Source organism: Ahaetulla prasina, chromosome 5 (genome assembly GCF_028640845.1).
Source record: "Ahaetulla prasina isolate Xishuangbanna chromosome 5, ASM2864084v1, whole genome shotgun sequence".
Taxonomy (NCBI): domain Eukaryota; kingdom Metazoa; phylum Chordata; class Lepidosauria; order Squamata; family Colubridae; genus Ahaetulla; species Ahaetulla prasina.
This window is the reverse complement of record NC_080543.1, coordinates 945,788-969,887: the sequence shown is the minus strand read 5'-3', so window position 1 is coordinate 969,887 and position 24,100 is coordinate 945,788. Positions and strand designations below refer to the sequence as shown.

The 24,100-nt window shown below is 50.7% G+C and overlaps 2 protein-coding genes across 3 annotated transcripts; both read right to left on the bottom strand.

Moving 5' to 3' along the window:
- Window positions 1-974: 974 nt before the first annotated feature.
- ART1 (ADP-ribosyltransferase 1) lies at window positions 975-8,055 on the bottom strand. 2 transcript variants are annotated; one of them, XM_058185281.1, is made up of 5 exons: window positions 7,949-8,055; window positions 6,764-6,841; window positions 5,024-5,768; window positions 3,929-3,967; window positions 975-1,988 (listed from the first exon to the last, which is right to left on the bottom strand). In XM_058185281.1, exons 2-5 carry the CDS (start codon window positions 6,830-6,832, stop codon window positions 1,885-1,887), a joined length of 957 nt encoding a protein of 318 aa, XP_058041264.1. In that variant the 5' UTR covers window positions 6,833-6,841; window positions 7,949-8,055; the 3' UTR covers window positions 975-1,884. The 2 variants fall into 2 exon arrangements, with proteins under 2 accessions (XP_058041264.1, XP_058041265.1); XM_058185282.1 differs by having other exon boundaries at window positions 6,654-6,841; window positions 7,949-8,019.
- Window positions 8,056-9,685: 1,630 nt separating this feature from the next.
- Window positions 9,686-23,418, bottom strand: LOC131199462 (short transient receptor potential channel 2-like). Its single transcript, XM_058185253.1, has 13 exons — window positions 23,123-23,418; window positions 20,945-21,637; window positions 20,033-20,245; window positions 18,716-18,880; window positions 17,433-17,607; window positions 16,440-16,643; window positions 15,015-15,177; window positions 14,686-14,778; window positions 13,796-13,988; window positions 13,016-13,143; window positions 12,569-12,638; window positions 11,676-11,808; window positions 9,686-10,731 (listed from the first exon to the last, which is right to left on the bottom strand). Exons 1-13 carry the CDS (start codon window positions 23,147-23,149, stop codon window positions 10,274-10,276), a joined length of 2,715 nt encoding a protein of 904 aa, XP_058041236.1. The 5' UTR covers window positions 23,150-23,418; the 3' UTR covers window positions 9,686-10,273.
- Window positions 23,419-24,100: the final 682 nt, after the last annotated feature.

The following is a 24,100-nucleotide window of genomic DNA, read 5'->3' as shown; positions in this document are numbered from 1 at the left end:
TAACTCAGCATTGAAACGTGGAGCCCTTGGTGCTCTCTGAACTTGGCTGTTTTCTTGAAGACATTTCATGACCCAACTAGGGAACATCACCAGTGCTAGCAGAGCACATCCATGAACAGCAACTACCATAGCCATCGGAAGGCATCATGAAATCTTAATTGCACAAGAGACAGACTTAACCAAAGTTTCAGTTGGAAAACTGTGAGCATCCAAAACCAGACCAAGTTAAAAAATGCGAGAGAATTCCTAGAAGCCTGGTGCTCAGATAAATTGGCCACAATAGGCACAGAGAGATGCACAACATCTACATGCCATTGGAAAGAAAATACAGAATGACAGAATTGGAAGGGATCTTGGAGGTCTTCTAGTCCAACCCCCTGCCCAGGCAGGAGACCCTATGCCATTTCAGACAAATGGTTGTTCAATCTCTTCCAGAGTTGAAGCACCCACAACTTCTGGAGGGAAGCCATTCCACAGGTTAATTTTTCACACAGTCAGAAAATTTCTCCTCAGTTCCAGGTTGCTTCTCTCCTTGATTAGTTTCCATCCATTGCTTCTTGTCCTGCCTTCAGGGGCTTTGGAGAATAGGTGGAGCCCCTCCTCATCTTCAAAAAACCAAGAAGGAAACAAAAAACCCAAAACGGCTCCTTGCAAGCAATCAGCACCCAGATGAGCAGAGATTAACACTAGACCAACAATCAAGAAGTAAACAACACCCCAATCAGGGAACTATCAACTTAACAAACAATCAGTAAACAGCCTAATCCAGAAACCACCAAGAGCATCCCACCAACATCGGCAGGAAAAGCAAAGAGCAAATCTATCTCCCTTCTAGCACTGATGATGTTACCAAGTTGGGTCATGAAACGTCTGCAAGGAAATAACACAGCTCAGAAACCATAAAAAACTCCACAGTCCACCACCTCCTCCTCCTCCTCCTCTTCCTCCTCTTTTTCCTCCTCCTTCCCATCTCCGCAAGCCCCCCCTCCCTTCCCAGCACTGATCATTTTATCTCATTGGGTCAAGAAGTGTCCACAAGAAAACAACCGAGCTCAGAGAGCGCCACATCTCCCAGTAAATCTCCCTGAGTTATCTGTGATTGAATTCACACAACACCTGGGACCAGGTCTGTTAAAAGGCTTGCCTTTTCCAGGTGCCATTCCATTCCACTCCACTCCATTCCAGGCTGGCTGATTATTTTGGGCTTCATTGAATTTCCAAATGTGGGAAATGGGTTAATTCTGTAACCAAGTCAAGTCTGCAGTACAAGTTTTGTGCCGGTCAGAGAGAGAGAGACTGGCTTTGGGGGACCGTTCCAGCAGATGCAGTGTTTCTTCACACTAGCATCCTGCCAACCTATCACGCGATGTCAGTTCTCCTTTATAGACTTTGGGTGATCATGCTAAATTCCTTCCAGACCTGGCCACTGTGATAGACAGAGTCATTTTGGAGATGATCATCTGAAGTTTCTTCTAGGAACAATTCTGACGTTTCATGATTGCCTCTTCTGAAGGCAGAGAGTTCTCCCTTTCCTAATTTGCACAACTGAAGCTTGAAAGCAGCGATGTCCAGCCTCAGCAACTTTAAGACCTGTGGACTTCCACTCCCAGAATTCCCCAACCAGCATGCCCAGGTTGAGAACCACTGGACTTGGTGATCTTTCTGGTCCCTTCCAACTCTATCATTCATGACTGGCTGGGGAATTCTGGAAGTTGAAGTCCACAAGTCTCCAAAAGTTGCCGAAGTTGGACATCCCTCATTTAGTAAAATCGAGCAAGGAAGCGCCACCTCTTGGCCCACGGAGGCCCTGCCAACTGGCCTCTTCTGCTGCTGCTGTTGTGGCACCCTCAGAAAAGGGAGGGGAGACCCTCCCCAGCTGTTAAATCACAGGAGTCCCGGAGGTCCAAGGAGCCCCACAGCAAGGAGAGGACCCCAGAGGAGGAGGAGTGGGGCTCGGTCTTCAGGGGAGAAAGGGCTCCAGCCTCCACCTGCCCAGAGAAAGGAAGACAAGTTGGCTCCTATCCAGACGATGCCCCCTGCCTGCCCACCTGCCCTCTGCCGCTCTGCCCCACAGCCAAAGTCAATGAAAGCCCCCCCCCCCACGAGACCTCCATCCTAAGCAGCCTCTGCCCCTAATTCCAGCCCCCTTCCAAGGACAGCCTTCAGGGATGTGAAATCTTTTTTGCTTCACCCCCAGCTCTTGTAGGGCCTGATGGGTGTGGAGGGCGGGAGGGGGCAGACCCTTCCCCAATCCCTATAGTCAGGGATTGGCCGGTTCTTCTCCAGACCTGCTTGGCCCCCAACCATTCCCTTCCTGCCTCTGCTGACTGATCTGGCCAGGCTTCCAACAAGGTAGAGGAGGTGTAACAGGGAGAAGGAGGCGTGGCTTATGCTTTTGTGCCAGTTTCTCCATGCCAGTCAGTTTCAGTCACTTTCACTCTTATCTTCCTCCCTTGAAATAAGAATCCATCTCGGTTCTCACTGGCCTCATCATCCCTCTGCCCTATGGCTTCCCAGGTGTTTCTTTATCCAGGAGGTTTTAGGGGACATGGGGGTGATGAAGAGGGGATACCACCCCTGAGTTCCCCAGACAGAGTCCTGAAGTCCATCCATCCCATTCCCGCTGAGTACCTGATGGTTAATGTCTTCCCTGTGATTGATGATCTACCAAATGGGAGGATACCTGTTTTGACCTGTTGGCCACCGGCCCCCCCAGCAGCTGAATTGGAGGAGGAGGAGGAGGAGGAGGAGAAGCGTGGCAGTCAGGCTCAGCATCAAGGAAACCTGGGAGCTCCGAGGGGGAAGAGGGGATGGAGCTGGCAGAGAGAGAGAGAGACGGAGGCGGCGCCTGGGCCATCCATCAGCCCTCAGGTGGAGAGTCAACAGCCCCCAGAACTGGAGGTGGCTGATGAGGAAGAGGAGGAAGAGCTGGGCCCAATGCCTGATGCATGGATGCACAGAAGGCAAAGGAGAGGAGAGCAGTGGAAATCTATGGGCCGGTCCTTGTGATGGAAGAGCCATCACTGCTAGCAAAGCCTGTTGTGCTTCGCTCGCCCCCCCACCCCCCCCACCGCAGCTGGACCCCTCTCATCTCCTGCTATCTCAGCCAGAGACTGATAGTGCTGAAGAATGTCCTGGCATGCCTCCAGCCCCCAGCCCTGGCAAGCAAACAAACCTCCCTCCGATAGCATGTGCGCTTGAAGCCAGCCACGAGCTGGGATTACTGGCAGCTGGGGACGAAACGATGCAATGGATAGATCCACGCTTCCGGAGAATGGAGAGGCGACGTCAGCAAAAGGAAGGGAGGGGCAGGCCTGGATAAGTGCTGAGTCATGGAGCCACACCCCATGGCCTATATAAGGGATCTGCTTTCTGGTATTCTCTGAGTCAGGCAAAGTCTAACTTGGATTGCTGAAGTCACCTCCTGGTCTCCTGCCTGCCCTGAGAACTCTGACAGAACTTTGGCAAAGCTGCAGAGGCTTTGCAGGCACGCTTGATACGGACTTCCCCGACCCGGCCGTCAGAGGAGGAGTGGGACACGACAAAGCCCCACCCTAGCTCTGGGGATAAAAGGCAGGGGGCGCAGATGGATAGATCTGGCAGAGAACTATTCATCTCCCTGCCTGACAGACTTGTTAGCCTTCGTTGAGAGAGAAACCTTTTGCCGGGGCTGCTGGCGCTCCTAATAAAGGAATCCTTGATTTCAATAGAGAGGGTTTGTCGTGTTTGGGGAGCTGGGTCAGAACAATGCCAGTCGCTGTCTCACTCCCAGATCAGGGCAATGCCCTGGGACAGAGTCTTGGGAGAGATGCCCACAGCGATGAGAGAAACGGGGCAATTTGGGGTGAGGAAGGGATGGGGAAGTGGGGGCTCCTGCAGTGGCGGTGGGAGCCCCAGGCGAGGAATTCAATCAGCCGCTTTCACTCACCTGACTTGAAGAGGCATTTCTGCATCTTGCACTTTTTTTCTGCAAACGGAAAAGAAATTTGAGAGTGAAAACAGAACCGATTACTGGTCTTACTGGGAACATTTGCATATCACCAGAGGATTCTGGGGGAGCAAAGAGGAGCAGCAGAGAAGTGGGGTTTACCTACATCGTCCCACAGGTCCTTTTTTTTTTTTTGTCTTCTTTTCTTCAAAAGGCAATTGGATTTCCTTGGGTTTTTTTCTTTGAAAACATTTCGCTTCTCATCCAAGAAGCTTCTTCAGTTCTAACTTCAGTTTTGGAAAAAGCACCTTTGGGACAACCATGACCTGGATGACTGAGACTCTCCTTAGAGATTTCCCTACCTGGATTAGGTATATTTAGCCTAATGAGGAGAAGGACTAGGTAGAATAACAGAATAACGGGATAACCTCCTGTTCTTCTGACCTGCATCCTCTGCAGAGCCCCTGGGGAGTGAAATACAGGAAGGCCAGTGGTGGGTTTCTACTGGTTCACCCCGGTTCGAGCAATCCGGTAGAGGCGATGGTGGGCTGAGAGCGAACCGGTTTGCTCCGATTGTCAGCTGGGCCCTCCCACCTGCCCCTGCGCTATACCTACCTATATTCCTTTGTTTGTAGCCCAGCTGATAGGCGCTGCAGAGTGGATTGCTGCATCTCAGTGCTTGCATGGAGCAATTAATTAATTGAGAGTAAGTCCCATTAAGATCAGGAGATCAGGCCGGGATAGCTCAGGCAATAGAGAAGCCTGTTATTAGAACACAAAGCCTGCAATTACTGCAGGTTCGAGCCCGGCCCAAGGTTGACTCAGCCTTCCACCCTTTATAAGGTAGGTAAAATGAGGACCCAGATTGTTGGGGGGGCAATAAGTTGACTTTGTAAAAAATATACAAATAGAATGAGACTATTGCCTTATACATTGTAAGCCGCCCTGAGTCTTCAGAGAAGGGCGGGGTATAAATGTAAACAAAAAAAAAAGATGTGGAGAGACCACCTGGCCCAGAGGATCGCCAAGGGTCAGACATGACTGAATGGATATCATCATCATCACCATCTATTTATCTGGTGTTTTAGCGGTTACCTTTCACAAACACACAGTTGTAGATGCTGTCGTCTTCAAGCGAGAGAAGATGGATGAAGTTGGTCTCTTGGCCCTTGGTGAAGTTGACCACCTTGAACTTCTCAAAGGGAGGGATGAGGACCTCTTCCTCGCCCGGGAAGAAGGAATAATTCTTGATGTTGACCCCGTAGCAGGTCTCAATGGTGAAGAAGCTGTCTTTGCCAAAGCGCAGAGCGCTCTCGTTGCTCCGTGAGGATGAGGTGAATTGTCCAAAGCGGACCAGCTTGGCGCGCTCGGAAGTGAAGCGGATGTTCCTGACGCCCCGATAGACCTTGTGGCATCGAGGCTCAGCGGTGATGCTCAGGAGGTGAAGGGCTCGCGTCAAGAGAAAGTGGAAGGCCTTGAAATGGAAGTGGTTGAGGTAGTCGTCTCTGTTGCGCCCAGCTTCCCTCACAGCTGCGTTGAAGTCCTTGTGGAAGCGGCCTTGGATGGTGTAGGCCATGAGGGCGATGGCGTACTCTGGTTTCAGGGCGGAGAACTCTGAGAAAGAGGCCTTTTTCTCCTTCCACATGGAGGCCGCCTCTGCCCAGGCATCGGCGTAGATTCTGTTGGTGGCAAACTCTGTGCGGTTCAGCTCCGCCACTTCTGCTTCCATCAACTCCACGCAACCCTTGTATTGGTCATCGAAAGACGTCAAGGCCATGTTGAGAAGCACCTCCTTGACAGAGAAGAGGTCTCTCCTCATTTTGAGGGGGAAAGCAAAGACCTGAAGCAGGAGAAGAACATGAATGGGCAGAAGGCCTCAGATAGGATTGGTTCATAAGGTTATTTTGTAAACTTGACTCTACTGAATTCAATGTTTTTAATAGGAGAAGAGAAGAGAAGAGAAGAGAAGAGAAGAGAAGAGAAGAGAAGAGAAGAGAAGAGAAGAGAAGAAGAGAGAAACATTGGTGTAGCCCAGTGGTAGTCAACCTGGTCCCTACCGCCCACTACTGGGCATTCCAGCTTTCATGGTGGGCGGTAAGGGTTTTGTCCGATACTGAAGCACTCTCCTTTTTTTAAATTTAATTGACTTTTTTAAAAAATTTCATAGCATTATTTAAAAACATTTTCATTAGGTTTTCATAAAATTTCCCATGATAATTTAAATTTCTGAAAATATACCATTTGTATCGCCCACGCATAAGTTTAGTTCATGTTACGTAAGTGAAACTAAATGGTGCTATATTGCGACCGCAAACAAAAGAGCCTCGTCCCAGAATAGCTCGTGCATCTCCCTCCACACCGCCCAGCTGCAGCAGACAAGCAGAGCTGGTATCTGGCCCCACCCCACCCCCCAAACCCAATCCACGATGTGCGAGAGGCATACACAGATGACAATACACTTTATAAATCATCATTACTGTGGAACCGGTGGGCAGTTAGAAAAATTTACTACTAACAGAGATACAAAAGTGGGCGGTAGGTATAAAAAGGTTGACTACCCCTGGTGTAGAGTCACCCAAGGTCCCTCTCCATGACTGAAAGGGAATGTGAATCCAAATCTCCCCACTTTTAGATTCAAATCTTCATTACAACATCATGGTGGGTGATTTAAAAAATTCTACCCTGAACTTTGCCTGGTGGATTGTTCCTGAGGACCTCAAAGTACCTGCATAGTTTCAGTTGGCCTGATAAAAGTGTTGCTTCATTATGGATTTTGGAAGAGTTACATTTCAGGACTTTTGTTGGCACTTGACGTTGGAAGCTTCCCCTTCATACCTGAATGTTCCCCAGAAGCAGCCACATCAAACATAGCACCAGAGATGCTGGGAAGCACAGACGCCTCATTCTTCACTCCTTTCAAAGCAAAACAGAGAGATTATCACTCCTGTTATTCCTGCCTTCAGATGCCAAAACAGAACAGAAAAGAATCAGAGTTGGAAGGGACCTTGGAGGTCTTCTAGTCCAACCCCCTGCTCAAGCAGGAAACCCCAGACCATTTCACACATGTGGCTGTCCAGTCTCTTCCTCACAACCTCCAGCGATGGAGCAGCCACAACTTCTGGAGGGAAGCCCTTCCACTTGTTAATTGTTCTCACTGTGAGGGAATTTCCCCTTCTTTCTGGATTGGTTTTCTGCTTGATTAGTTTCCGTCCATTACTTCTGTCCTCAGGTGCTTTGGAGAATAGGTGGACCCCCTTCTTTGGGGCAGCCCCTCAGATACTGGAACACTGCCATCATGTCACCTCTGGTCCTTCTTTTCATTAAACTAGACATCCCCAATTCCAGCCATCGTTCTTCATATATTTTAGGTAAGTGTGACCTTACCAAGTGTGGCATTATAAAGTGGTACTAACACTTCACGTGATCTTGATTCTCTGTGACATAGAAAAGAGATCTGGGTGCTTATAGATCTCTTTCAGGGTGTCCCTTCCCACCCATCCCTGACTCTTGATCCCCACCCCCCACAGATCCTCTTGAGCTGCAGGGATTCTTCTCCCATTAAACTAAGCAGGACCGGAAGAAAAGCAGAAACGAAAATTCTCAGTTTCCCCCTGAAAAAACAAGGAAAAGTCAGGAGGGATTTATTTTTTACTGGAATTAGGGGTTTAATGCAGGTGAGCCATCCACCTTTGGCAGGTACTGTACTGTCTAGACTCAAAGAGCCACAACTCTTTTGTTTGCAATTTGTGAAATTTTCTCTAAGTAAGCATGGCAAATATGGGCTGCCTTCAAGAAAATGGCCTCCAGGTTCACCCCGAGGCAAGATGGGTGTAAATTAAGTCAATAAATATTCACATGGAGGCCGCTGAGTAATTCTGCCAAATACCAAAATGTGGCTTTCCTAATCTCTCGCCAACTCCTGCTCAGAGGCAGGTAGAAGATCTTCCAGCCTGAGGAGAAGAAGAATTGAAGAGTTTTCAGGGTGGCCCAAACTGGGATTAAGGAAGGGGAGATGTTTACCTCTCTCTGTACAGGCAGGGAACGATGGGCTATGTGGCTACGTCCCCTTTCCTTCTTCCAGCCCTTTGCCTGCCTCCTCGCTGGCTCTTCTCAGCTGTGGGAGGCCGTCAATGTGACAGGTGGGCAGTCAGAAGGTGCTTTTTATAGACCCTGCTGGAAACCCTTGTTCCCCCCCCCCAGGGTTATTTATACCCAGTGGTGTGGTACACAAGGACATCTGGAGTAACACTGACTTTCAAAACAAGGGAAAGAAGGAGGCCGGAAGTCTCTCTTGAAGAACAAGGCAGCTTAGTCCCCCCACCTGCTCCAAACGGTTGCCCAACAGATCTGGACAGACACGGGGGGGGGGGGCAGGCACGATGGGAGTTTAATCTATGTGGATTTTCCATTTGTATTATATCCTCAGCTGAAGGACTCACTGTTATGGTTGGATAGACTCCTCCAACATCTGGTGCAAATGCCATTAGGAAAGGATTCCCATTTCCAGAACATTTTATTGGAGGGTCCTTGGTGCTTTTTCCTTGGAGGAGAAGGAGAAGGAGGAGGAGAGGAGGAGGAAGGAGAAGGAGAAAGAGAAAGAGGAGGAGAAGGAGAAGAAGGAGGAGAAGGAGAAAGAGAAGGAGAAGGAGAAGGAGAAGGAGAAGGAGAAGGAGAATTGTAGGGTCCTTGATGGTCTCTGAGCTTGGTGTTTTTCTTGAAGACGTTTCATGACCCAACTAGGTAACCACATCAATGCTGATGGCTATGGGTTTTGCCCCCTGCTTATATACTGTAGTTTGGCCTGACAGTGTTGATCAGGGGGTGGTTTTCTCCTTTATGGTTTCTTGAGTAGAATATTGTTTTCTGCTTGATTGTTTGTCTGGAGTTAATCCCTGTTTATCTGGATGTGGGTTGCTGAAGAGGATCTGTTCTGGTCTTTTTTTTTCCTTCTTAACTTCTTTATTGTCTTTTTGGAATGGTGTGTAATTGTGCTTTATCTCTGTGTGATGTGTGATTTGTCTGAATGACAAGCCTCCAGGAATTTGCTAGCATTTTTGAATTTGGCTCAATCTAATCTACTAATTATTTTCAAGATGAATCCATCACAGTCTTTCACCATCAAACTGCATGTACCTCCATTTTCCCATATCAGTGGAAATCTTAATTTGTAATCCTGTCGCCACAATACAGAATAACAGCATCACAGAGTTGGAAGGGACCTTGGAGGTCTTCTAGTCCAACTATCTGCTCAAGCTGGAGGCCCTGTGCTATTTTAAATGGCTGTCCAGTCTCTTATTGAAAGCCTCCAATGATGAAGCACCCACAACTTCTGGTGGCAAGCTGTTCCACTGGTTGATTGTCTTCACTATTAGGAAGTTTCTCCTTTAATTCCAGGTTGCTTCTCTCCTTGATTAATTCTCATCCATCAATCTTCCTTCAGCTGTTTTGTAGTGTCTTCTTTGGGGCAGCCCCTCAAATACTGGAAGACTGCTATCACGTCTCCCCTAGTCCTTCTTTTCATGAAACTAAACATCCCCAATTCCAGCAACCGTTCTTCATATGTTTTAGCCTCCAGTCCCCTGATCATCTTTGCTGCTCTTCTCTGCACCTTTCTAGAGTCTCAACATTTTTTTATATTGTGGTGACCGGAACTGGATATATAACATGTAAATAGGAAACCTTATTGCACTGCACAAAAGAATAAAAGAGGCACCCAAAACAGGTGAATATTTGGTATTTATTTGTTTGTTTGTTTTTGTTTGTTTATTTATTATTTTCAAGGCAACTGAGCGGCTTACAGCTTACAGCAAGATCAGTGAGATGAGCAAGGCTCAGCAGAGAGCAGTTGTTTTAGAATAGAATTTTATTGGCCAAGTGTGATTGGACACACAAGGAATTTGTCTTGGTGCATATGCTCTCAGTGTACATAAAAGAAAAGGTATCTTCATCAAGGTTTACAACACAATTACATTTACAACACAATTGATGGTCAATATATCAATATAAATCATAAGGATTGTTTGCTGGAGATTCTCCCAAACCGACCTTCCTCCTTCTTTTCTTTCAGAAGCAAGAAAACCTTGTGCCATAATAAACTGCAAGAACGCAACTTCTTCTTCTAAGTGCATTTGCAAGAATAGCACAATTTCCTACGGAGGCGTCCCAGTGCTGCCCAAGAGGGCACCCACCCCTTTTTGGGCACCCCAGGGAAACCTCTGGGAAGGGGTCTGGATTGTGTGCCCCCCCCAAAGGAAGCATGTGGCTTCTGTGGTGGTCTGAGAGGGGCCACGGCTGTCCTTTGCAAGACGTGAGAGCTGGGGAAGAGCCCTCCTGCTGAATGGCGGCTCAGGATTCTGGTGCCTGCCCTGCCCTGTCTTCTGTCTCCTCTTGAGGCTTAGCCTCAGGAATGCCCGGCTCGGCCTCCTCCTCCTCCTCCTCCTCCTCCTCAGTCCGCATCACGTCCCCCACCTCCTCCTCCACCTCGACCCCCGTTTCACCCTCTGCCTGGCCCCCTGCTTGGCCTGGCTTCTCCTCTCGAAGCAACGGCAGCGCGCCCTCCATGACGAGGGGCACGTCCTGGTGGACCACCACTTCCACGGGGGAGCCCTGGCCGTCGCCCCCCACCTCGGGCTCGTAGTTCTGGAAGCTGTTGCGCACCTTCATGATGTATTTGCGCAGGACGCTGGCCCCGTCCAGGGGGTTGCTGGCCACCCCGCTGGTGGCCACCGATTGCCGGAGGTGCTTCATCTCCGTGTAGAGACGCATCACCGACTTGTTCAACTCGGTCAGGCGGTTCCCCAGATCTGAAAGGGGGAGAAGGAGAGAGCTCACCGAAGAAGGTCCAGGCTTCGTCTCCCAGCCCCCCAGCCCCCTCCCCTCCGTCTTCATGAGACTATGTATGGACACCCAGAGAGTCACGGTCAGGGGTTCCTCTGCCAAGAACCTTTCGGTCGGAGGCACGGAGGGAGGAAGGGACGTTTCTCCCAGGCTTGGGGACCACGAAGAAAGGTAGTCCTTGGCTTACAATCACAATTGAGACCAAAATTTCTGCAATTAAGCAAGACCGTTGTTAAGTGAATCACTGCAGTTGCTAAGTGAGTCACACAGTTATTAAGTGAATCTGGCTTTCCTTTGCCTATCAGAAGGTCACAAAAGGGGATGCAGCCGTCATAAATTTGAGTCAGTTGCCAAGTGTCTGAATTTTGATCACGTGACCCGAGGGATGCTGCAGCAGTGTGAAAAATGGCCATAAGTCCCTCCTTCCGGTGCTGTTGTAACTTCAGACAGTCACTAAATAAATTGCTGGAAGTCAAGGACTAGCTGTCACCCCGTGGGCTCAGTGCCTGGGGCAGCCACATTTGGAGCAGGCTGGGGGGCCTGGAGGGGCTGCAGACTGTAGACCTGAGCCCGCGCAGAGGGGCCGGCCCCCAGGAAAAGTGGGGAGGAGATGCTCCAATGGAGCAAGCAAGGATGAAGGCTGCTGGCTGGGCAGGTGGGGGTTCCCATGGGGTCCCCCCATTCCCCTCACACCTGCTGTGCAACCCATCTTGTATGGTGCCTGTGGGTCTTCTCTGGAAAAGGATCGGGTCCCTGGCCCCACCCCTGGAGAAGCAGTCTTACTTCTCTGGAGGCTTCCAAGAAAGGATTAGCAGCCTTTCCTCTGGTCTCCAGCCTTGGGCAGAGGGTTGGACTAGACCAGGGGTCCCCAACCCCCTGGGCAGCAGCCAGGTGCCAGGCCGCCCCTCACCTTTCCTCCGGCTTTCCTCCAGCTCCCGCCTGGCCGTGTCGATGTAGCGCTGCACCAGAGCTTTCAGCACCTGGCGCTGATAAGACAGGCGGGTTTCGGTCCGGGCTCCCCCTTCTTCCACCGAGGGATTGCTCTGGGAAGCAAGAGGGCATTGCCATCTTATTGGTTTGACACCCAGGAAGCAAGCTAGAAATACAGCCAGGAGCTCTGGATTCTATATAAATTCTGTAAATTGCATAACGATTCCCCCTGAGTTGCAATCTTTCCTGTTTGCTAAACTTTAGTATTATCTAACTTATTCAAATTTACACAAAGCAAAACACATTAGTAGTTTGTGGGGTTCTTGGTGGTCTTTGAACTTGGTTGTTTTCTTGTTGAGTGTTGTTTGCTCTCTGTTTATATATAAGCAGCTCCCCTCCCTTCTAGCACAGATGATGTTCTCTAGTTGGGTCATGAAACGTCTGGAAAGAAAACCACTCAGTTCAGAGAGCACCAAGGACCCCACTCTCCTCCTCCTCTCCTCCTCCTCCTCCTCTTCTCCACCAACCACCCTCCCCTCTAGCACTGATGATGCTCCCTAGATGGATGATGAAATGTCTGAAAGAAAAGAACGAGGGTCAGAGAGCACCAAGGACCCCACTCTCCTCCTCCTCCTCCTCCTCCTCCTCTTCTCCACCAACCACCCTCCCCTCTAGCATTGATAATGTTTCTTAGTTGGGTCCTGAAATGTCTGCAAGGAAAATCACCAACCTCAGCCAGGACCCCCCAGTTCAACCGTGAGCTATAAATATTCTCTTTTATTGGTAAGGTAGTTAGTTTAAAGGTTAAGTGGGACCCTCCTGTCAAAGCCCAGAAGGCAGCGAATCTTCGGAAACTCTTCAAGGGGAACTTACAATGGTGTTGATTGGGGGATATTTCTGACTCTTCTTTGATTTGCGACAGCACAGGAAGCGAAAGGTGCCCCTAAAAAGTGACCAATCAGGAGAGAAGTTAGCAAGGAAGCTTCTGAGGCAGACCAAGAAAGTGGTTTCATTGCACACTTGGGGTGGCCCAAAGGACCCCCAGGATGGTTGGTCGCTTCCCCTTTCCATGAGGCCAATGGGGGGGGGACACTCTTAACCCCAGAGGCCCCCAGAGGTTCTGCCTACAGTGACCCAAGTGGGCTTTCACAAGGCCCCCTCCTCCCCAGGGCTCCGTGAGGAACACCTGGCTGTGCTAGAATCAAGCGTGCAAGTTGAGCCCCGTGGCTTGCAGCCCAATGGACTCCCTGCCCTCTGGGGGGACGTGGGGCAGGGGACCGCTTGAGAGGAGCGGGCCGGCCTCTTCCGCGTCCCCCACACCTGATGGCGTAGAAGATGGACTTGGGCGTCGGGATGATGTTGAAGGGAACTGGCAAGGTTAAACCTTCCCTGAAGAAGGACAGGTAAAGTTTTGAGCGGGCAAATTTCCACTCTACGTCAGCATCATTCTGTGGAAGAAGAAGGAGGGGAGATGCCCGTCAATAAATGAGACATGGGGGAGGAGAACCTGTCAGTTTTTAACAGACTAATGGAAGGAACCTTGAAGGTCTTCTAGTCCACCCCCTGCTCAAGCAGGAGACCCTACCATTTAAAATAACAGAATCACAGAGCTGGCAGGGACCTTGGAAGTCTTCTAGTCCAGAGGTCTCCAACCTTGGCAACTTTAAGCCTGGAGGACTTCAACTCCTGGACCTGGAGGACTTCAGCTCCTCCAGGATCTGGAGGACTTCAACTCCTAGAATTCTGGGAGTTGAAGTCCTCCAGGCTTAAAGTTGCCAAGGTTGGAGACCCCTGGACTAGTCCAACCCCCTGCTCAAGCAGGAAACCTTATAACATTTCAGACAAACAGTTGTTTAACTTCTTCTTAAAAACCTCCAATGTTGAAGCCCCCACAGCTTCCGGAGGGAAGAGGTTCCACTCTTTTAAATTTACTTTTCAGCCTCCAGCCAGAGAGAATTCTTTATGTTTAATGTTAGATCTGAATTCTCAGCCAACGTGGCCTTTGCTGGGAATTCAGAGAGCTGAAGTCCAACTATTCGGCTCCCTGTGTTCCCCTCAATAAAGTCCAGTCCCTCTCCAACATCCCTGAGGAAGACTTGCCTCGATCTTCTGGAAAGAGTTGGTGATCATGGCAATGAGCATGTTGAGCAGGACGACCACCATGACAATGGTGAAGACGCCGTAGAGCACCCGGCCCACCAGCTCAGCCACGAAGAACTGGGGCATGTCCACCACGTTGTGTTCCTCCATCCCCATCATCGTCCAGAAGAGGAACTGGAAGGTCTCATTGAAGCTACACGAGATAAGGGTTATCAGGTGGAACCAGTTCAGAACTTTGGAGGTCCACGGTTCCATCTCCCCATAAGCCCATGTGAGAAACCAGCAGTGCTGCCCCCACGACCGAGCCAAGGGGACGTCCCTCCTAAGGACAAAGGACCTGGAGAGCTTCATTCTCCCAACACAGCCAAGGATGGATCTAGGAAATGGCCTCCTGAGCTTGGGCAGAGGGCAGAGATCTCCAGCACACCAGGTGGCTGGCTGAAGGGTCCTGGGTGAACCAGGAGACCAAAGTTTAAATCCCACTGAATGAACTTTGGGAGGGGTCCTAGGCCAACCCCTTCCTCCTTTGGCTTCTCTTAATAGTTGTTGTGAGGTAATTAGAGGTAAAGGTACAGATGAATAGATGAGATAGATGATAAGATGAGATGATAGATAGATAGATAGCTGTAGATATAGATATAATATAGAGATATGATTAGAGTGATGATAGAGATGGAGAGACAGAGAGATAAATAAAAAGGAAGAATCTGATGAAGAAAGATGGACCTGCCCCATTCCTTCCTTCCTTCCTTCCTTCCTTCCTTCCTTCCTTCCTTCCTTCCACTGAACTTCTTCCTCCTTCAAGGACCCTCCTGGTCTGCTTGGGCTTCAGCACGGTGGCTTGATCCTGGTGATCCCACCCAGTCATGGACTCCCCTCCCCAGACCCACCTTCCCAGACGCTCCGATTCCTGATAATGGACATAGATGTTGTTCATGCCACACAGGAAAGCTGTCAGGATGATCATCATGATGAACATGAATCTGAGAAGAAGCCAAGAGGAGATCAGAGCCAAAGGAGGTGCCCTCCGCCGCCTTCTTCCCCAAACCCAGGCAGGGTCTGCGGTGCCATTCCTCTCCCAGGGTCCCGCACCACCTTGCCCAAGGATCCCTTCTAGGAGGCCTTCTCCAGGTTGGGGAAACATCTCAAGAGCTTTCTATATCCTCCTCAGACTACAGCAGGGGACCCGAGTCAGAGGAAGGTCTCCTGGTGCCCGTACCGAATCATGTCATCAATCATCTTCCCAATGGAAATCTGGAGCGTCCCCAAGGTCTCGTGGGCAGGGAGGATGTAGGCCAGGCGCGTGAAGCTCAGCATGCTGGTGACAGCAAAGAGCACCTCGGCCATGAACTGGGGGTCTTCAGTGTGCCACTCCGGCCGCTCTGCGGAAGAAGGAAGGTTAGACACAGGCTGACCGTCGGGATCTATTTGCTCAATTTGGTCCAAGGTGGGCTCCAGTCTGAAGCCCTAAACGTCTCCTGGCTCAGCTCTCTTGATGCAGCCCTAGCCCTCCAAGACAGGGACAGCTTCAAGATCACAGGAAGGGACAGGACGGCTCCGTACTGGCACTAGTGAGGCCATACTTGGAGTACTGCATCCAATTCTGGTCACCACAATACAAAAAAGATGTTGAGACTCTGGAAAGAGTGCAGAAAAGAGCAACAAAGAGGATTAGGGGACTGGAGGCTAAAACATACGAAAAACGGTTGCAGGAACTGGACATGGCTAGTTTAATGAAAAGAAGGACCAGGGATGACATGATAGCAGTCTTCCAATATTTGAGGGGCTGCCACAAAGAAGAGGGGGTCAATTTATTCTCCAAAGCACCAGAAAGGAAGACAAGAAGCAATGGATGGAAACTAACCAAGGAGAGAAGCAACTTAGAACTAAGGCGAAACATCCTGACAGTGAGGACAATTAACCAGGGGAATGGTTTGCCTCCAGAAGTTGTGGGTGCTCCATCACTGGAGGTTTTCAAGAAGAGATTGGTCAGCCGTTTGTCCAGCATGGTCTAGGGTCTCCTGCTTGGGTGGGGGATTGGATTAGAAACCTCCAAGTCCCTTCCAGCCCTATTAGTCTATGCTCTAAAAATGGATCTTCCCAGATATTAAGGTCAGTAAGAAGACCCCTCCCCTGAAAGATGTGCAGGCCTTCCAGGATCCCTTTGTGAGACACACTGGAGACACCCGTCCCATCCTTGATGTTCTTCTCTCCAAGCTCCACATTGCATCCCCTTGTTCTGAGGCACAACTTAAGCTCTTGGTTTGGAGTGATGTGTGGGTGTGGGAAGACCTGGAGACCTTCAAGAACTGGATTTGGCCACAGATCTTTCTGCTTTCGTAATTAGAATCCTACTTTTCCTCTTCCACTCAGTTTCTTCCGGAGCTCAGTAGAGGATTTGACAAGAACTCCAATGTCCACCTTTAAGTTTGTGAGATTTATCCCTTGCGCTTCCTCTAAGCCAGGGGTATCCAACCTTGGCTACTTGAAGACCTGTGGACTTTAGCTATGCTGGCTGAGGAATTCTGGGAGCTGAAGTCCATACAACTTCAAGTTGCTAAGGTTGGACATCCTTGCTCTAGGCCGAATGGCAGACTCACAATTCTACCCAACAACATCAACTCCCCTGAGTCAACCAACTCACTAGCTTGGGTATAATAGTAGCACTCTGGAGTAGAAGCCTGGATGTCCAAGCAGAAAACCTGCCCTTTGAGGTAGACCAGCAACCTGAGCACAAAGGAAGCCAAGTACATGCTGAGGATGACAATGTCCAGGAAGTTCCACCAGTCAAGCAGGTAGCTGCGCAGCCCTTCGATCCAGACCTCCTTGCACTCGAACCAGAAGAAGCCTGGAAGAACAACAGTTGTTATGATGGGAAGCCTCCAAAGTACTCTGTGGGCGTCACCACCAACAAGGCAACTGGACCGCTGGAGGCCCTGCCAGGTCTTCTCCACCAGGCAAACCCAAAGCCTCTTCTCTGCATCTTCAACCAGGTTGGGTCTGAAAGAGCAGGCTGGCTTCCATCGGTCCAAAATCTCCCACCTTCCAATTCCAGTCTCCCACAAAGCCCTACAATCTTCCAAACGGCCCTCACCCTCTACCCCCTTCCTCCTCATTGAGTTCTCTTCAATCCTGTCCTGTCCTGAATGTAACTGGTCCTCTCTTGTAGCCAGGTGGAGGCTGTTAAACAGGTGAAGCCATTTCTCAGCCAGGACAGCATCCAGAACAACACCCACCTCAACATTGGCAGCTGAGGAAACCCATCTGATTCCTCCTCCTCCTCCTCCTCCTCCTCCTCCTCCTCCTCCTCCTCCTCCTCCTCCTCCTCCTCCTCCTCTTTCTCCTTCTCCTCTGTTTTTTCTTCCCTGTTTTCCTCCTCCTCCTTTCCCTCCTCCTCCTCCTCCCCCCTCCACTGGTGGTGACACCAACAATGAGAGTAAAGGATGTGATGGACAGATAGACGGTGATGAGGAAGTGATGCCAGGCCAGGCTGTCCAGCCACAAATGTCCTTCACTTTCAGGTCTCCCGTTTTCCTCAGGAGAATCGAGAAGGTGCCCAGGACAATTTCCAGGAAGCAGCCCAACCGGTGCAGAAGGAGCAGGCACCCCTCCCTTCCCTCTCCCCTCACCCACCTACCTGTCACCCAGATCATGTGAAGGGACGTCTCCCACATGCTCTGGTTCCGCCCCTTGAAGGAATCGTGGTGGTGCTCCAGGATCAGGGACTCCACCAGCAGGAAGACCAAGAACCAGACGTAGGAGGCTGAATGCAGCAGGAATTTGATCACCGGGATTTTCAGCATTTTGCCAACCTGTCAGCAACAAAGGAAGCAACCGGAAGGCGGTCACCCCGTGTTTTCAAAAGCGGGGGGGAAGCATCACTGAGGCTCCTCCTGGTTGCTCAAACTCTTCACCATTCAAGGCAACCATTATGACTCAACCTTCAATCCTTCCCTGGTCGGTAAAATGAGGACCCAGATTGCTGGGAGCAATATGCTGACTTTGTAAACGGCTTAGAGAGGGCTGGAAAGCACTATAAAGGTATATAAGTCTAAGTGCTATAGGAGAAGAGCCGAATGCTGGGAACGATTGAGGGCAAAAGAAGAAGGGGACGACGGAGAACGAGGTGGCTGGATGGAGTCACTGAAGCAGGAGGCATGAGTTTAAATGGACTCCACAGGATGATAGAGGACAGGAAGGCCTGAACGAACGTTGTCCATGGGGTCGCGATGGGTCGGACACGACTTAGCAACTAACAACAACAAGCTATTGCTAGGGTGGAATTCATTGTTGAAATATATTAGTATTCAGCCAGTAGATGGCAGTGTTTACAAGTCTGGATCTATGGTATATACTCTATGTTCTTTTGTTCTAAGTAGTTTCCTGTTACAGTTATATAGTTGAGTAGTAAAGCACATGGTGACTGTACACCATTCAAGGCAACCACCAGTTAAGCTCCAAAGGTCCTTTTTCAAGAGGCAACTGGGTTTCGTTGAAGATGTTTTGCTTCTCATCCAAGAAGCTTCTTCAACTCTTGGGTGAGAAATGGAACGTCTTCAAAGGAAAAACAGAAAGTCCTGCTGCCTCTTGAAAAAACACCTTTGGGACAAACATGGCCTGGATGCCTGAGAATCTCTATAGACACCAGCTCAGCCTTCTCCAGATGATGCCCAAGGTATGTCAGAACTCTGAATCCTAGCATTCCTGGCCAAAATGGCCACTGGCTAGGAATGCTGGGATTTGCAGTCCCGACACCGTCGCAGCGAGCTGACTCCTGGGTTTCAAAGAGCAGGGCAGATACCAGGGGCAATATCATCCGCTGGGTGTTTCACATCCAAGCTGTTCAGAGAAGCTGCAGATGCCATCCAACCCCTCTCCCTCCCACGCTCGCTTGGTCAATCTGGAAGTCCAGGGACCCACCTTGGATTTGGGGGCGAAGAAGTAGGTCAGGGACAGGAAGGGCATGGCCAGGAAGATGGAGAAGGAGATGAAGACCTTCCAGAGGCTTTTGCTGCCCCGCCAGCTGGGCAGGCTCCCACACCAGATGGACGACAGGACTTGCTGGCAGACGGGATGAGCCACAAACTGAGCCGGGAGGGGAAGATGGGAAGGAAGGAAGGAAGGAAGGAGAGAGTCAGCTCCGGCGCCTGGTTTCCAGCTGGATGCACCCCACGGATTCCAGAAGCAAATACACAATAACAGAGTTGGAAGGGACCTTGGAGGTCTTCTAGTCCAACCCCCTGCTTGAGCAGGAGATCCAACAGTCCCAACATCATATCTGTGGAGTTCAAAGCCAGATGAAACCTTTTCCTGGGTAATATGGCTAGACCCCTTCCATCCATCCTGACCCCATTGCATGGCATTACAACACACACTGAGCTTGGTTGTTTTCTTGCAGATGTTTCATGACCCAATTGGGTAACATCATCAGTGTTAGGGTTATAATGTAATACAAAACATAGCACTGAAGATGTTCCCTAGTTGGGTCATGAAATGTCTGCAAGAAAACCACCAAGTTCAGAGAGCACCAAGGGCCCCACAGTCATTGTCTTCCTCCTCCTCCTTCTCCTCCTCCTCCTCCTCCTCCTCCTCCTCCTCCTCCTCCCCCTCCCCCTCCCCGTCCCAGATCCTACTCCATTCTAGCACTGAAGATCAGTGGTGAAATTCAAATTTTTTTACTACTGGTTCTGTGGGCGTGGTTTGGTGGGCATAGCTTGGTGGGTGTGGCAGGAAAGGATACTGCAAAATCCCCATTCCCTCCCCACTCTGGGACCAGCCAGAGGTGGCATTTGCCGGTTCTCCGAACTGCTCAAAATTTCCGCTACTGGTTCTCCAGAACCTGTCAGAACCTGCTGGATTTCACCCCTGCTGAAGGTGTTGTGGGTTGTGATCATTGTGACCTAAGAGCAGCAAATGAATATGAATCTGAGACCTCCCCCACCTCTCCTCCCTCCCTCTTAAATATTCTTTAATTTAATGAATAATCTTCAAATCTATAACTTTTAAAAAGCTGGGAACAGGGAAATGAAATGGGAATGAAAAGAAATATTCTAAACAGAAATTCCCTCTCGGAGTTGTGCAGCCATCGTTAGTTTCCCCGGTATTTCTCAAATTTCCTCGTTCTTCTTTTAAAAAAAGAAAAAAAGTGCAGCGTAGTATAAAATAGAAATCGAGAGGAAGGCAGAGGACCTGCTCCCTCCCTCCCTGCCTCCAGCTCTCTCCCTCCAGCCCCCTCACCCGTTTCTGGTTGTAGTTGACTGCCAGTCGGAGCCTGGCCAAGTTGGGGATGCCCTCCTCAAAGGCCTGGTCATCCACCCCGTCATCCTCATCGTCCACCTCGTCTTCCCCCAGCTCGTTCAGGATGGCCGTCACCTCACTCTGGTTGCGGCACATGCCCAGGAGCTCAAAGGCAAACTCCTGGCACAGGTCCTCCAGCGCCAGGTAATCTGGCTGGATCAGAAGATAGGGAGAAGGCACATGAGCAAGCCTCCAGGGGCTCCCCTCCCCCCACGTCCCACTGCTCTGCTGCCGTACGTCATTACAACTCCCCTCCCTTCTAGCACTGATGGCGTTCCCTAGTTGGGTCATGAAACGTCTGCAAGAAAACAACCAAGCTCACCCCAACCGAGCAGGTCTCCTCCTCCTCCTCCTCCTCTCCACAACCCCCCGCCTTCCTCCTAGCACTGGGGATGCCAATGGAGATTCTCAGTCTTTTGTGTCATGGCTGTCCCAAAGGTGCTTTTTCAATAGGCAACTGGACTTTCTGGTTTTTCTTTGAAAACATTTCACTTCTCATCCAAGAAGAAGCTGAAGAAGCTTCTTGGATGAGAAGCGAAACGTCGTCAGAGAAAAACCAGAAAGTCCAGTTGCCCCTTGAAAAAGCACCTTTGGGATAGCACTGGTGATGTTCCCTAGTTAAGTCACGAAGCTCAGAAAGCATAAAGAACCCACAGTTCCCTGTTCTTTGTTAGAGTTAGATAATGGTCAAAGGAATTCAAGAGGGCTGACTTAGTTTGCTTGTGGCTACGCAGAGATTCTAGGCTGATACCTCATTTAACTCCACCACCACCACCCCCGGTTCTGCCACTCCTTCTCCTACAAGGAATAATGGCTCAGCAACTCCCCACAGCGGCCCTCCCAACGACAGACCTTGAACTCGGGTTCCTTCTTGGAGAGCCATTTGAGCTCCCGGCTGAGTTTGAAGGCGGTCAACATGGGGTCCTCGCTGGCGATGGAGAGGTAGGCCCGGCTGGCGATGCCTTTGTAGGTGTTGATGCGGGAGAGCGAGAACTTGAGCAGGTCAAACTTCCGCCCGTTGGAGCACTCCAAGCAGGCGCAGGAGACCTTGTGTGGCCGAGAAATGGTGTGGCCCTTCTTCATCAGCATCTCCACGATCTCGTAGAGGTCCTTCTCACAAGCCAAGGTGAGAGGGGTCACCCCGGGGGCGAAACGGGAGTTGTCGATGGAGTTATCGAAGAAGGCCATGGAGAAGGATTTGATGTCCATCTTCAGTCCCTTCTCTTGGTCCAGCCGATCCAGGAGCTGCTTGACCACGCCAGGCTGGTTGGTGTCCACTGCCACCAGGAGGGCCTCGTGGACCTGCCGGAAATCAAACTTCACGTAGCGCAACAAGGTCTTGGTGATCTCCGCCCCGCCAGTGCGGATGGCCAAGTTGAGAGCCTCACGCCAGGCCCGATCCTCGCTTTCGTCCAGCTGCCGCAAGATCCCGTCACTGACGTGCAACATCTGCTGGATCTTAACCAGCTGCCCGTCTTGGATGGCAGCCAGGAGGCCCTCGGGAAACTTCAGCTTCTTGTTGACGATTTCCTTCCAGTTGGACGGCTAAAAGAAAGACGGGAAGGCCCTTCGTTGCATCAGAATAAAAAGATTTGGATGGATTCATGCTGCAGTCATTAGAGATCCCATCGGTGTGGGTTCCAGTGGATCCCAAGAACCATTGGGGGAGGGCAGTGATTAGAGTGCAGTATTGCGAGCAAACCCTACCCACAACCTGGAGTTTGATCCTGGGGAGCCTCAAGGTTGACTCAGCCTTCCATCCTTCTCAGGTCGGCCAAATAAGGACCCAGATTGTTGGGGGCAACAGATTGTAACAGATTAACAGAGTTGGAAGGGACTTTATAGGTCATCGTCCAACCCCCAACCCCCGCTCAAGTAGGAGACCCTACACCATTTCTGACAAATGGCAGTCCAATCTCTTCTTGAAAGTCTCAAGTGCTGAAGCTCCCACAACTTCCGAAGGCAACTTCTGTTCCATCGGTTGATTGTTCTATAGCAACAGGCTGACTCTGTACAGTAAGAGGGCTGGAAAGCATGGGGAAGTGGTATATAAGTCTACGTGCTGTTGCTATTGCGAAGGAAGGAAGGAAGGAAGGAAGGAAGGAAGGAAGGAAGGAAGGAAGGAAGGAAGGAAGGAAGGAAGGAAGGAAGGAAGGAAGGAAGGAAAATGAGGATTCAGGTTGTTGGGGGCAAGAGTCTGACTCTGTAAACCGATTAGAGAGGGCTGTAAAACACTGTGAAGCAGTAGATAAGTCCATTGCTATGGCTATGGCTATCCCTCCCAGGTCTGTTTTATGTTTTAATTGGTTCTGTTTTAATACTTTTTTACAATGATGTTATATGTCTTGATCTTGGATTGGGAGCCGCCCAGAGTTGGTTAAAGATGGGAGGCTACATAAATGTTTCAAATAAACAAATGTACATATACATAAACATAAACATATGCACTTTCTGTGCCATTTCTCTCCCCCTCCCCCATCTCTCCCCCACCTAGCCCCTTGCAGGCATCTCCGGGGCCCAGCAGGGAAGCTGAGCCCTCTTTGGGGGTGGGGCAGTTGTTTGCAGAGGAAATTGGGGTGCCTGAGCGGACAAGGTTGAGCAACCAGCTCGGACCCCTCGCCTTTCTTCTGCTTTCCAAGGGGGGGAAGCCTTCCGCTTCTCTTTTGGGAAAGACCCCTGGTGGGTGGGTGGGTGTTCGTGCGTGGGGTTTTTTTTTGGGGGGGGGGGGCTGCAGGACCTCCCGGAGGATGCCCGACCGCCTTTGGCAAAAGCGAGGGTCTGAAGAAGCGTGCCCAACGGCTCGTCTGTAAAAAAAAAGTGAGGTGACCCGTGTTGGGAAGGGGTGGCCTCACGGGGAAGGGACCACGGGCTGCAATGATGGCAGCGGGGCGCGAGGGAGCCAGGGAGGACGTCGTGGCCCCTTCGCCCCGGCCTGGGGTGGGCTGGGGGCTTCCAGCCGACGATGCCGAGAGAGCTCAGCCCTCCCACCCGGGACGGCCCTCCGGGAGACTGCGGCCCCCCAGCACTTACCGAGATGCCCTCGTACTCCGTCGCCATCGCGCCCTCCCCGCAGAGGCTGGCCGGGGGGCTCCGGGCCCCTCCCGCCAAGCGCCCCTTCCCCGCGACTCAGTGAAGCTTCTCCGCCATCAGCACCGCCGCTGTCCGCTCCCCGCGCTCGGCCTGAGCTGCCCCGACGGCCGCCGGGCTTGTTTTTCCTGCGCCGGGAGGAGCCCCGGAGCCCACCTGCCAACCCCCGGGGGGGCCGGGTTGCCACAAGGACGCCCCGGGCGGCGGCATCTCCGGGGATGGAGGCACAGGTGGCTGCTGGTGGCAGCCTGGCCCTTCCACCGCCAGCCTCCAGGATGGCATCGGAGCGCCGGTTCTTGTGCCAACTGCCCTCGGAGGCAGGATTTTTTAAGGGGTGGGGGGTCCCAAAAGATTTCCTTTCGAAATAAGATGGGCCCATGGTCCAAGAGGAGTTTGCAGGCAAGGCTGGATGGTCAGGATAAGCCTTCCTCCTCTTCAGAAATCACTTCCAGGAAAAGCTTAAATGTCTTTTTAGCCCTTTAGGGCTCCTTGGTGCTCTCTGAGCTGGATGGTTTTCTTGCAGATGTTTCATTACCTAAATAGGTAACATCATCAGTGCTAGAAGGGAAGGGGTTGGGGGAGGAGGAGGAGAATAATGGGGTCCTTGGTGCTCTCTTGAGCTTGGTTGTTTTCTTGCAGACATTTATTACACAAACTAGGTAATATCATCAGCTAGCATCATCTCTAGCACTGATAATGTTCCCTGGTTGGGTTATCAAACATCTGTCAGAAAACAACCCAACTCAGAGAGCACCAAGGACCCCATAATCCTCCTCCTCCTCTTCATAAACTCCTCTCCCTTGTAGCACTGATGATGTTCCCTAGTTGGGTCATGAAATGTCTGCAAGAAAACAAACCAACTCAGACAGCACCAAGGACCCTTCATTCCAACCCTGAGCTGCACATTTTTTATTAAAACGT